The sequence below is a fragment of the Mesoplodon bidens genome (assembly GCF_964165515.1).
Source record: "Mesoplodon bidens genome assembly, chromosome: 14".
NCBI lineage: Eukaryota > Metazoa > Chordata > Mammalia > Artiodactyla > Ziphiidae > Mesoplodon > Mesoplodon bidens.
In genome coordinates, this window is record NC_138170.1 from 59,659,078 (window position 1) to 59,673,002 (window position 13,925).

Sequence of the window (13,925 nt, forward strand, 5' to 3'; positions counted from 1 at the left end):
TCTAAACTTTTACTTAATCCCCCTGTTTTCAGTGCAGTTTTCCCAGCCCACAGCTGTGCCCGAGCTCACTAAGTTCAGGATGGAGGAGAGAGATGTGGGAGTCTTAGAGCTTCTTAAATAGATTCTCAACCATTCCTTCCATTTCTAGGCACAACTTTACTGTCTCTTCCGTAAGCATTTGGGGCCTCAAAACAAGAGCAACAACGAACAAACATGAGCTTTTCAGGGGTCCTCTGTTGGAAGTTGGGGCTCTTCTTAACTTTCCATATTGGGGATACCTGGCTTCTATATTTTGCATTGATTCTTTTTCTGTTTTCTTTGCCCTTTTATATTGGTGCTTTTTTTTTGGTTGCCCTTTAGTATACTTTTAGTTTCTGGAGAGACAGAGTTAATGCATGGGTTCATTTCCAGTCTTTAACTAGAAGTTTCTGTTTTCTCTTAAACCCACTCCAGCTGGATATTTGTTGCCTCCATTACACTGAAACAGATCTTGTATTGCCCAAACCAACAGTCAGTATTCTGTTTTAATGGAGCCGTCAGCAGCTTTTGACATATCTGATCCTCTATCTTAAAGCACATATCTAATCCTCTATCTTAGGCACAAAATATCTTTTTTTGTTGTGAAATTGAAATATACAAAAGAGTATATAAAAAGTATATCCAAATTATGAAGCATAATAATATGAACACCTGTACACCCTTCACCCAAATTAAAACATAAATTGTTATCATTACTGTTGCTGCACAGTTGGTGTGAAGTTTTTCCTATTTGTGGTTCCCAAGACACTATTTGCTTTTAATTCTACTCCTGCTTCACTAGTTACTCCTCATTCTCTTTTGCTGGCTCTTTCTCAGTCCTGGGCACTCTTTTTTTATTTTTATTTAAAAAAAAAACACATCTTACTCCTTCAGTGATATCATCTAATCTCATGATTTTTACTGCCATCTATGTAGTAATGATTCCCAGTTATCCAACTAGCTACTCCACCTCTTTCTCTTGAATATCTAAGTAGCATCTCAAAGTTAACATATTTAAAACTAAGTTCTTGATTTCACTGTCTCAAACCTGTCCTTTCCCCAGTGCTTTCTATCTCAGGAAATGACCGTATAATCCTTCTGGTTGCTCAGGTCATAAATCTTAGAGCCATTCTTCACTTCCTTCTTTTTCTCAAACTCCACATCATATTTATCAGCAAATCATATTGGTTCTCTCCCCTAAATATATCCAGAATTCAGTTACTTCGCATTATTTCCATTGTTACCACCCTCATTTCTTGTCGGATTATTGCCACAACTTCTTAAGTGCTCACCGTGCTTCCAGCCATGTACCTTGTAGAGTATCCTCAGCTCAATAGTCAGAAAGACCCTGTTAAAGCATTTAATCGTGTCCCTCCTCTGCCTCAGACTCTCACTGGGAATAAAATACAAAGTTCTTACAATGGTGTATGAGGCATTGCATGACCTGCCCCCTTCTGTCATTCTGACTTCATCTCCTGCTACTTCCTCTGTCTTATTTTGCTCCGGCCACACTGGCTTCTTGCTGTCCTCAAGCATGCTGAGTATGCTCCCACCTCAAGGCCCTTGTACTTGTTCCCTGCCTGGAATGTTCTTCTCCCAGATATCTGCATAACTCACATCTTCACTTCTTTTCAGAGATGCCTTTTTCTTACTAATCTGTATAAAACAGGAAGAACTCACAGTATTCATTTGTTTATTTGGTAAACTCTGTTTCTCCCCACTAGAATGTAAACTTCATGAGGGCAGAGACTATTGTAATCACTCTTGCATTTGCACCCCAGTACCTAGAATAGTGCATGGCACATAAGTGCACAATAAGTATTTCATTAATGGATGGATGAATTCTCAGCATTGATTACGTAGATCTGAATATTTCTTCTGTTGCCTAGAGCTCTTCAGAGTTTCTTTTGGTTTCCTTTACTGACCTATAACTTTATGAACTACTGACTTTGCTTTTACAGGGGACCCTAGCTGAGTTCTAAGATGTCAATTGTCCATACACCCAATATTTTACATCCTTTGACTGACTGTTGGTTTTATTTTTTAGTAAGTCAGCATAGAAACTTTTTGGATATAGAGTAGTCACTTTTATTGGCAGCTAACTTTGTGGAATTGGAGGAGAATGAGGAGAATATTTAATCTAGGAAAGAATGGTTCATTTTTTTACTGAACTCTTCCTTATCTTGAAAATTCTTATTTATGGTTTTATGCCTAATGTAATATAGATTTTAATTATTAGAGTGCCTTAACTGTTAAGTATTTTTAAATTTTCACTAAAAGGTAACAAAATTATATATAAGAAAAAAACTGATGATGTTCTTTATTTTTTTATAACAGACTGATGTAAAGGAAAAACAGAAAAAACTTGTTGAACAATTAACTGGATTAATAAGTAGTTCACCTGGACCACCTACGCGAAAATTGTTAGCTAAAAATCTTGCAGCCCTTTATAGCATTGGAGATACTTTTACTGTTTTTCAAACACTTGATAAATGTAACGACATTATCAGAAATAAAGATGACACTGCAGCCTACTTACCAACAAAATTGTAAGTACTTACTTTGAGATTGACCCTTGAAACTTGTTTTTTCAGGGTAATTTATCTTAATAAGGGCCTGCTGATCATAAAGACCCCTGTGTAGATGGAACCTGAGACATGCTGCTGACAGTAAAAGCTCTGAGTAGGTCTGGGAAAGGGGTTCTATTTCAACATATGCTCCATTGCCCCTGGGACTTTTAGCAAACTACAGAGAATTGGTATGATGTCAGCAATTTGCACAGGGGTTTTTGGTAATTTTGGGAGGAGATAATATTCTTGGCTGGGATGGAAAGAAAAGTAAAGATTTTCTAGGTGATGAGATTGAGGCAGGAATGGGCAAACTATAGCCCAAAGGCCAAATCCAGCTTGCCACCTATTTTGTAAATAAAGTTTATTAGAATACAGACATGCTCCTTCATTTAGGCGGTGGCTGCTTTCACGCGTAAATGGCAGAACTGAGTACCTGAGACAGAGACCATTTTGCCTGCAAGTTTGCTGACTCCTAAATTAAGGGCTTGACCCAATTTCAAGCCCATACCTGTGGTCTGGGTCAAGGGCAGACATTTTCAGAGCAAGTCTTGAGGATAATGGCGTAGGGATGCATCCTGTGAAAAAGTCAAATAAGAAAATCAGGAGTTATTATAGTACAGTGAGGAGTGTTGTGGGCGGGAAAGTAACACCTGAGTAAACTTAGCTGCGGTGTGATGGGAGAGCAGTGTCAACAAAGCCTTCTCAAAGAAGCATCAGCCAAAGAAGATCAACCATCCAGGAAGGAAGTATGGAAGTGAGTCAGGTAAGGGGTTAAGATGGGAAAAGGGTAGGACAGGTCATGGACTGGCAAAGTTTATGGAAAGGGCCAGATGGTAAATAGTTTTGGCTTTGTGGGGTATCATCTCTGTTGCAACTACTCAACTCTGCCATAGATGGTATGTAAATAAATGAGTACAGCTGCGTACCAATAAAACTATTTACGACAACAGGTGGCAGGCTGGATGATGGGCCACATTTGGTCTGCAGGATGTGGTTTGCTAACCTATTTTCTAGACAAAGGAAACTGATAATTGGAAACAAGTGGCTTATTTATAGCTTATTTACAGTGCTTACAGAAAGATACAAAATAGTGGGGGGAGTAAGTTGAGGGGAAAATGATGAGTCCAATTCTGGGCATGCTGAATCTGGAGTCCAAGTGGGAATATCCAAGTGACAGTGTGTAGTAAGCAGTTGGAAATCCTGGTCTGGATTTCAGAGACCTGAGCTGAGAAGGTCATTTTGGTGAGTAGAGAATGAAGATTTTAGAGTAGGCTGAACCCTTTAGTATGGATAAAGTTACCTAGGAAGAGTATTATAATACTGTGTGAGAAGAGAAGATAGCAAGGATACAACTTTAGAACACCAACATTCAAGGAGCCAGGGCCAGTATAATAGCTTAGGGGAAATGAAGAAATTATTCTGAACCCAGACATTGGTTTTTAGGTCTGTTTTCAACTTCATAGATATGTTGTGATTAAGTTTTGTATTGTTTGGGATAGATGTAGCTCTCAAAAGTTTTAGAAGAGATTAGAGTGTATTAGTGTTTTCCAGTTTATTTTGGAGTCTGAAGCTATGTTAATAGTTTTGTGATTTAGTTCCCTACCACTTGGCAAATCCACACGTAATTTTATAGTTCTGGCTAAGTAGACTTTATTACATATTACATATTATTCATACATATTTCCAGTCGATTCATGGGTTCTATTTAGGAAGCCACTAATATGTTCTGGCATGTGACCTCAGTCATTTTTACCTTTGTTATCAGCCTATAGAGTATTGAAAAAAGCATGGGATTTGGAGTCAGAGAAGTGAAGGTCGATTCCCTGATTCTACTGTTAATTGCTTGTACGATAGTAAACTATATTTAATCTCTCTCAGCCTCAGAGTAACTTGCTCAGGACACATAGCTATTGTGTGACAGGTTCTAGGATTTAGGTACAGATCTGCCGGACTCCAGAGGATACACCTTTATCCCCAGCTCCTGCCTCTAAGCTAAGCTCAGAGCTATTCACTTATTTACTGTTTACATGAGTGATGGTAGAGTGATTTCCCTACCATGGGAAGAGATGGGCTGCTGTTACATTTCTTCTTCTATGTAGTCAGGTGTTCTGTTAAACCCATTTAGATTAAATTTTACAAGTAATTGCTTAGTATTATTTATATATTAAGAGGCAGACACTGTGAGCAATACAAAAATGTATAACCTTCTCTGTTTCTGGACTTTACATTTCCATTGGCAGGGCAGGATAAGATATAGACATATAAAATGGTCAAGTTGCAACACAGGAAACGATATAATTTTGTCAGAATGAGTGGTTGACATTTTACGTGTAATGAGAGAAGAGAGGGATCATTGTGGATGGACATAATTTGGAAAGTCCTCAAAAGGAAAGGTTGGGTTTCTTTCCAAAGGATGGGTATGATTTGTTATGTAAATATATGTTTATTCTCTTATTTTCCTAACAAAAATACAATTTGATTATCCATAGTATCTGTTACAATTATACAGAATAAACAAGGTATTCTTTAAAAAAATTTTTTTTAATTGAAATATAGTTGATTAATGATATTGTGTTAGTTTCAGGTATACAGCAAAGTGAGTCAGTTTTATATGTATATATAGTTTTCAGATTATCTTCCATTATAGGTTATTACAAGGTATTGAATATAGTTCCCTGTGCTGTACAGTAAATCCTTGTTGCTTATCTATTTTATGTATAGCAGTTTGTATCTGCTAATCCCATACTCCTAATTTATCCCTCCCCCCTTTTCTCCCTTTGGTAACCATAAGTTTGTTTTCTGTGTCTGTGAGTCTGTTTCTGTTTTGTCTATTGGGTTCATTTGTATTATTTTTTAGATTCCATATATAAGTAATATCATATAATATTTATCTTTGTCTGACTTACTTCACTTAGTATGATATTCTCTAGGTTCATCCATGTTATTGCAAATGGCAATATTGCATTCTTTTTTATGGATGAGTAGTATTCCATTGTATATTTACACCACATCTTCTTAAACCAGTCATCTGTTGCTGGGCACTTAGGTTGTTTCCATGTCTTGGCCATTATAAATAGTGCTGCTACGAACATTGGGTGCCTCTGTCTTTTCGAGTTAGAGTTTTCATCTTTTCAGGATATATGCCCAGGAGTGGGATTGCTGGATCATATGGTAGCTATATTTTTAGTTTTTTAAGGAACCTCCATACTGTTTTCCATAGTGGCTACACCAGTTTACATTCCCACCGACAGTGTAGGAGGGTTCCCTTTTCTCCACACCATCTCCAGCATTTATTATTTGTAGACTTTTTGATGATAGCCAAGAATCAACAAGGTGTTCTTGAAAGTTGAAAATTAAGGATTTGTGGCCAAAAGTGTCCTGCACAAATACAAATTGATTTCTGAAAATAAGTAAAATATTATAAAATTATTAATCTGAACAGTGACTGGTGAAAATGTCACTTCTTACAGGGCTGCAGTGGCTTGTGTTGGAGCATTTTATGAAAAAATGGGGAGAATGTTAGGCAGTGCATTTCCAGAAACAGTAAATAATCTTTTGAAATCCCTGAAAAGTGCGGAGGTAAGTTTTACAACAAATATTATTTACATGTTTTGCTTGTGGTGGGAGTTAGATGTTAGTTAAAAATATATGTTTCCTTTTTTCTGTCAGTGTAGTACTTATATTGCTTAGCAAGAGGGTAATTTAAAATTATTACTTGCAAAAAAATATTACTTGCCCCTTGTTTTAATGTACATTACCTCATATTTCAGGGAGAAGGGAAAGAATGCTTTACCTTGACAAAGAATGGGTTTATGTATTATTTAGCCCTAGGGATATTTTTGTACTGCCATATTATTTTTTGTGCCATAGCTAATGTATTAGTTTCCTATGGCTGCCATAATAAATTACCACAGACTGGGTGGCTTAAAATAACAGAAATTTATTGTCTCACAATTCTGGAAGCTAGAAGTCTGAAATCAAGGTATCAGCAGGGCCGTGCTTCCTCTGATAGCCCTTGGGAATAGTCCTTCCAAGGCTTCTTAGCTTCTGGTTGTTGCTGACCATCCTTGGCTTTGGTGGTATTCCTTGGTTTGCAGATGTATCTCTCCAATTTCTGTCTCCATTGTCATATGGTGTACTCCCTGTGCATCTGTGTTTTGTGTCCAAATTCTTCTATTATAAGGATACCGGTCTATTATAAGGATACCAAATTCTTCTATTATAAGGATTAGGGTCCACCCTAATATAGTATGACCTCATCTTTACTTGATTTCATCTGCAAAGACCTTATTTCCAAATAAAGTCATGTTCACAGGTAACAGGGCATAGGACTTGAACTCATCTTTTGGCAGGACAGTATTCAATCCACAGCAACTAATATGAAGTAAAAATAGTTCTGTTTTGTCATGTCAGTTTGGTGTTACTTCTGAAAATTCCTTGTTCATTTGGGGTTAACTAAGAATAGACCAAGCACTGGTCTCATAGTCTAATTCTTTGTCTAGGAAAGCTAAAGATTTCTTGGACAACACCTCTTCTGGGAACTCTTTGTCTATTAATTTATTAAGCAAGAATTGAGGACATATTCTCAGGCATTAGGCATATAAAGATGAATAAGATCTACTCCCTGACCTCAAAGAGCTTACAGTCTAGTGAAAGAAATCTATGTTTGAATAAGTATACTATCAGAAATATGAATCAAGCACAATAAGAGTATAAAAACTAGAGTTCAAACTAGTCTCAAGAAGTTGATAGTTTGGAATATATCTGTGAGAAGTTTTTAAAATGTGTTGGATGTTTTCTTCCTCTTTTAGATGGTTTATATTCTTAAGTACTCTTTACTTAACTTTTCACATTCTGAAAGCTTGGATCCTTGAGGTATTAAATTGAAGCTTTTGAATTTGTCATGTTCTCATTATTTGCACTTCAATAGATCATGGAAACATAAGAATATGTTTACTTATTGTAACCTAATTTCTCAAATAATTGTTTTGTTGAAGTTAATAATTATTTTTACCTTTCAGGTACGTTCTAAAATACTTTTTTATTTTTCATTACTTACTATTTACGTTTAGAGGTAAGACCATTAGGCCCAGAGAACTTTTGTCTTTTGCTGTGTTCTTATTTAAACGTAGAATTTGCTTTATGTTCTTATCTAGTCTCAAGGGCGAAGTGAAATCTTAATGAGTCTACAGAAAGTTCTAAATGGACTGGGTGGTGCAGCAGCTTCCTGTCATCGTGATATTTATAAGAATGCGAGGTCTCTCTTAACTGACAGGTCAATGGCTGTTCGATGTGCAGTTGCCAAGGTTAGTACTCGGCTGTTTATAATGTTGCTCCTTATCCTGCTTGCTCTGAAACAGTGATTTTTTTTTCTTTGAAAGTTTCAAAATAAGATGGCATGATTTTGGTTCCCATGGATTAGTTTCATTTCATTTTCTAGAATTATATATAAAATGGAATCAGGTGGTATGTGCTTTTTTTTTCTTTTTGCCTGGCCTCTTTCACAATGGCATAATTATTTTGAGATTTCTCAGTGTTGTTACATGTATCAATAGTTCATTCCTTTTTATTGCTGAGTAGTATTTCGTTGTATGGCTATGCCACAATTGGTGGATTCCTTCACCTATTATGGACATTTGTGTTGCTTCCAGTTTTGGATATTACAAAAAAAGCAGCTGTGAACATCTGTGTACTAGTTTTTGTTATCAACACATGCTTTCCTTTCACTTGGGTAAATACCTAGGAGTGGAATGGCTGGATCATATTTTAGATTTACATTTAATTTTTGGAGAAATTGCCGCTGTTTTCCAAAGTACTATGAGATTTCCTCATTCTCCATGTCTCACCAACATTTGGTATTGCCAGTCTTTTTAATTTTAGCCATTCTTATAGATATGTATAGGTATCTCATTGTGGCTTTAATTCGCATTTCCAGACTAATGATCATATTTTTAGGTGCTTATTTACCATCCATATCTTCTTTGATGAAGAGTCCATTCAAAATTTTTGTGCATTGTTTTATTGAGTTACTTGTTTTCTTATTATAGAGGTTTTTTTTGACATCTTTATTAGAGTGTAATTGCTTTACAATGGTATGTTAGTTTCTGCTTTATAACAAAGTGAATCAGTTATACATATACATACGTAGCCATATCTCTTTCCTCTTGTGTCTCCCTCCCTCCCACCCTCCTTATCCCACCCCTCTAGATGGTCACAAAGCACCTAGCTGATCTCCCTGTGCTATGCGGCTGCTTCCCACTAGCTATCTATTTTATGTTTGGTAGTGTATATATGTCCATGCCACTCTCTCACTTTGTCCCAGCTTACCCTTCCCCCTCCCCATATCCTCAAGTCCATTCTCTAGTAGGTCTGCGTCTTTATTCCCATCTTGCCCCTAGGTTCTTCATGACCTTTTTTTTTTAAATTTAGATTCCATATATATGTGTTAGCATATAGTATTGTTTTTCTCCTTCTGACTTACTTCACTCTGTATGACAGACTCTAGGTCCATCCACCTCACTACAAATAACTCAATTTCGTTTCTTTTTATGGCTGAGTAATATTCCATTGTATATATGTGCCACAGTCAGAATGGCCATCATCAAAAAATCTACAAACAATAAATGCTGGAGAGGGTGTGGAGAAAAGGGAACCCTCTTGCACTGTTGGTGGGAATGTAAATTGATACAGCCACTATGGAGAACAGTATGGAGGTTCCTTAAAAAACTAAAAATAAAACTACCATATGACCCAGCAATCCCATTACTGGGCATATACCCTGAGAAAACGATAATTCAAAAAGAGTCATATACCAAAATGTTCATTGCACCTCTATTTACAATAGCCAGGACATGGAAGCAACCTAAGTGTCCATCAACAGATGAATGGGGGCTTCCCTGGTGGTGCAGTGGTTAAGAATCCGCCTGCCAGTGCGGGGGACATGGGTTTGAGCCCTGGTCTGGGAGGATCCCACATGCCGTGGAGCAGTTAAGCCCGTGAGCCACAACTACTGAAGCCTGTGCACCTAGAGCCCGTGCTCCGCAATGAGAGAAACCACCGTAATGAGAAGCCCACGCACGGCAACGAAGAGTGGCCCCGCTCGTCGCAGCTGGAGAGAGCCCACGCACAGCAACGAAGACCCAACACAGCCAAAAATATATATATAAAAAAAAAATTAAAAAAAAAACAAAAAACAAAAAACCCCAGGGCCTCCCTGGTGGCGCAGTGGTTGAGAGTCCGCCTGCCGATGCAGGGGATACGGGTTTGTGCCCCGGTCTGGGAGGATCCCATATGCCGCGGAGCGGCTGGGCCCGTGAGCCGTGGCCGCTGGGCCTGCGCGTCCGGAGCCTGTGCTCCGCAACGGGAGAGGCCACAACAGTGAGAGGCCCGCATACCACAAAAAGAAAAAAAAAAAAAAAAAAAAAAACCCAGATGAATGGATAAAGAAGATGTGGCACATATATTATAGAGTTTTGAGTCTACTTTGTAGGTTCTTTATTTCTATATCAGATACGTGATTTGCACATATTTTCTCCTACTCTGTGGTCTGTCTTTTCATTCCCTAAATAGTGCCTTTCTAAGAAGAGAAGTTTTGAATTTTGTCAAAGTCCAATTTATCCGTTTTTCTTATATTAATTGTGCTTTTAGTATTGTATCTAAGAAAGCTTTTCCTAGCCCAAACTTTCTCCTATGTTTCCTAGTTTTATAGTTTTACACTTGGATGTATGTTCCATTTTGAGTTAATTTTTGTATATAGTGTGAGGTATGAATCAAAGATTTTTTGTTTTGTTTTTTGCACATGGATATTCACTTGTTCTAGCACCATGTTGAAAAGACTCTTTTCTTCACTAAATTGCCTTTGCACCTTTGTTGAAAATCAGTTGTCCTTATAAATGTGGATCTAGTTTTGAAATCTCTATTCTGTTTCATTGATCTATTTGTGTATCTTGATGTCAATAACACTTTCTTGATTACTGTACCTTTATAATGTCTTAAAATCAGGTAGTGTTAGCCCTCCAACTCTTTTTTTTTCAAAATAGTTTTGGCTATTCTAGGTCCTTTGCATTTCCATATAAATTTTAACTTGTCCATTTCTACAAAAATAACATGCTGAGATTTTTATTCAGGTTGCATTGAATCTATAGATCAGTTTGGGGATAGTTGCCAGCTTAACAATATTAAGTCCAACTCATGAATGCGATATCTCTACCTCTCATTCATTTAGGTCTTCTTTGATTACTCTTAGCAACATTTTGTGGTTTTCAAATGCACAGATCTTGCACCTCTTTTGTCAGATTTATCCATAAGTATTTCATTTTCTATGCTATTTTAAATAGTATTGATTAAAAGCTTTTTTTCAATTTCTAATTGTTCATTACTAACATATAGAAATACAACTGATTTTTGTACACTGGTCTTGTAGCCACCAACCTTCTTAAACTGCCTTACTAGTTCTATCAGATTTTTTTTTTTTTTTGCGGTACACGGGCCTCTCACTGTTGTGGCCTCTCCCGTTGCGGGGCACAGGCTCTGGAGGCGCAGGCTCAGTGGCCATGGCTCACGGGCCCAGCCGCTCCGCAGCATGTGGGATCTTCCCGGACAGGGACACGAACCTGTGTCCCCTGCATCGGCAGTCGGACTCTCAACCACTGCACCACCAGGGAAGCCCTTGCTTTTTTAATAGATCCTATCATGTGGACAATCATGTTGTCTGTGAATAAAGACAGTTTTACTTCTTTTCCAATCTCGATGCTTTTTATTTATTTTTCTTTCTTGCTGCACTGGCTGGTTAGATCCCTCAGTGCAATATTGAATAGAAAACATGAGAGGTGACATCCTTGTCTTGTTCCTGATCCTTAAGGGGAAAACATCCAGTCCTTCACCATTAAGTATGATGTTAACTGTCAGTTTTCCTTGATGATCTTTATCAAGTTGAGGAAGTGCCCTTATATTTCTAGCCTTCCAAGAAGTTTTTATCAAGAATGGATTTTGTCAAATTTGATTTCTTGTGTCGTTTCTGTTGTTGCTATTTTCTAATTAAGTGTTTTGGGTTTTTTTTGGGTTTTTTTGGCTGCTTTCTGCGGTTTGTGGGATCTTAGTTCCCCAACCAGGGATTGAACCCAGGCCCCTGGCAATGAAAGCGCTGAGTCCTAACCACTGGACCGCCAGGGAATTCCTGTCTAATTAAGCTTTTTTTTTTTTTTTTTTTTGCGGTACGCGGGCCTCTCACTGTTGCGGCCTCTCCCATTGCGGAGCACAGGCTCCGGACGCGCAGGCTCAGCGGCCATGGCTCACGGGCCCAGCAGCTCCGCGGCATGTGGGATCCTCCCGGACCGGGGCACGAACCTGTGTTCCCTGCATCGGCAGGCGGACTCTCAACCACTGCGCCACCAGGGAAGCCCCAAATTAAGCTTTTTATTTTAGGATAATTGTAGGTTTTCCTGTATTTGTGAGAAATAATATGCAGAGATCTTTATAAACTTCTACCCAGTTCCTCCCAATGGTAATATCTTGTAAAAGCATAGTACAGTATTACAAGCAGTATAATACAATATTGGCATTGACACAATCCACTGATCTTGTTCAGTTTTCCCAAGTTTTACGTATATTTTGTTAAATGTTTTTTCAGCCTCTATTGAGATGAATTGTATGACTTTTCTTTTTCAGCTTACTAATGTAATGAATTACATTGATTAGTTTTAGAATTTTGACCAATCTTTCATTCCTAGGATAAACCCTACGTGGTCGTGATATAGTATCCATTTTATATATTGTTGGATTAGAGTTGCTAAAATTTTGTGTATAATTTTTGCATTGTGTTCATGAGGGATATTGGCATGTAGTTTTCTTCTCTTGTAGTGTCTATCAGATTTCAATATCAGGGTAATGTTGGCCTTATAGGATGATTTGGGAAGTGTACCCTTCTCCTCAATTTTCTAGAAGAGTTTCTATAGGATTGGTATTTCTTACTTAAACATTTGGTTGAATTCAACAGTACATCTCTCTGGGTCTCCAGTTTTCTTTGGGGGAAGATTTTAAACTACACATTCAATTTTTAAAATAGATATTGGGCTATTTAGGTTATCTGTTTCTTCTTGAGTGACTTGTCTGTTTCATGTAAGTTGTCAAATATATTGTCCTTTTAATATGTATTGAATCTGTAGTGATGTGACTTCTCTCATTCCTAATTTTGGTAGTTTGTGTTTTCTCTCTCTTTGTCTTCATCTGTCTGGCTAAATTTCTATCAAAATGTATTGGTTGTCTCAAAGAAGCAGCTTTTGGCTTCATTTCTGTTTTTCAGTTTGCTGGTTCACTGATTTCCTCTCTTATCTATATTACTTCCTTTTTTTCCTGCTTACTTTGTGTTGAATTTGCTCTATGTCATCTAGTTTCTTAAGGTAGAAGCTGAGGTTGTTGATTTGAGACATTTCTTCTTTTTTTTTTTTTCTGGCCACGCCATACGGCTTGCGAGATCTCAGTTCCCCCGACCAGGGATTGAACCCAGGCCACGGCAGTGAATGCCCAGAATCCTAACCACTAGGCCACCAGGGAACTCTCCAGAGACCTTTCTTCTTTCTAATACAGGAGTTTAGGGTTACAGTTTCCTCCTAACTGCTGGAAACTCTCTCAAGGCAGTAAGCTGGGACAAATGTAGGGTTCAACTTGCATTTTCCATCTCTTAAGGATTAGCATCCTTCAGTGCCTGATGTCCAGTGTCTTTGAAACTTGTTTCATATATTTTGTCCAATTTTTTAGTTATTTCAGGAGAGAGAGTAAATCTGGTTCTTGTTTATCCATCTCTGCAAGTGGAAGTTCTAATTTACTTTTTTTTTTTTTTTAATTCCAGTGTCTCCTAGAACTACAGAATGAAGCTGTGTTCATGTGGACTGCTGAACTGGAAAATATAGCCACTCTCTGCTTTAAGGCTTTGGAAAATTCAAACTATGGGGTACGGGTGGCAGTGTCTAAACTCTTAGGAACAGTCATGGCTACAGCATTGATGCCAAAACAAGCAACAGGTATCATTGTTTGCCAGCCCCCGATCTAGACTGTAACAGGTATTTGAAGGTATATGGAATGCTTCCTTCTAAATGACTTATTACTTCTAGGCAAGTCACTTTAAAGGCTTTAAATTAGTATCTTTGTCTACTTTTTCATAAAATAGAAGTACCCAAATGACATTTTCCTTGATATAGTCAGGACTTTTTTTCTTTTTTTTTGCCATACCGTGGGGCATGCGGAACTTCCCCAACCAGGGATCGGACCCACGCCCCCTGCAGTGGAAGCACAGAGTCTTAACCACTGGACCACCAGGGAAGTCCCAGTCAAGACATTTTT

At 37.8% G+C, this 13,925-nt stretch overlaps 1 protein-coding gene across 2 annotated transcripts in view; it reads left to right on the forward strand.

Annotated features, from left to right (window-relative positions):
* HEATR5B (HEAT repeat containing 5B) overlaps positions 1–13,925 on the forward strand; it is a 92,372-nt gene that overhangs the window by 2,532 nt on the left and 75,915 nt on the right. For both annotated transcript variants that reach the window (XM_081253750.1, XM_081253751.1), the window contains exons 3-6: positions 2,356–2,567; positions 6,059–6,167; positions 7,745–7,894; positions 13,435–13,606. In XM_081253750.1, coding sequence (XP_081109876.1) covers positions 2,356–2,567; positions 6,059–6,167; positions 7,745–7,894; positions 13,435–13,606 — 643 coding nt within the window. The remainder of the gene's footprint in view (positions 1–2,355; positions 2,568–6,058; positions 6,168–7,744; positions 7,895–13,434; positions 13,607–13,925) is intronic.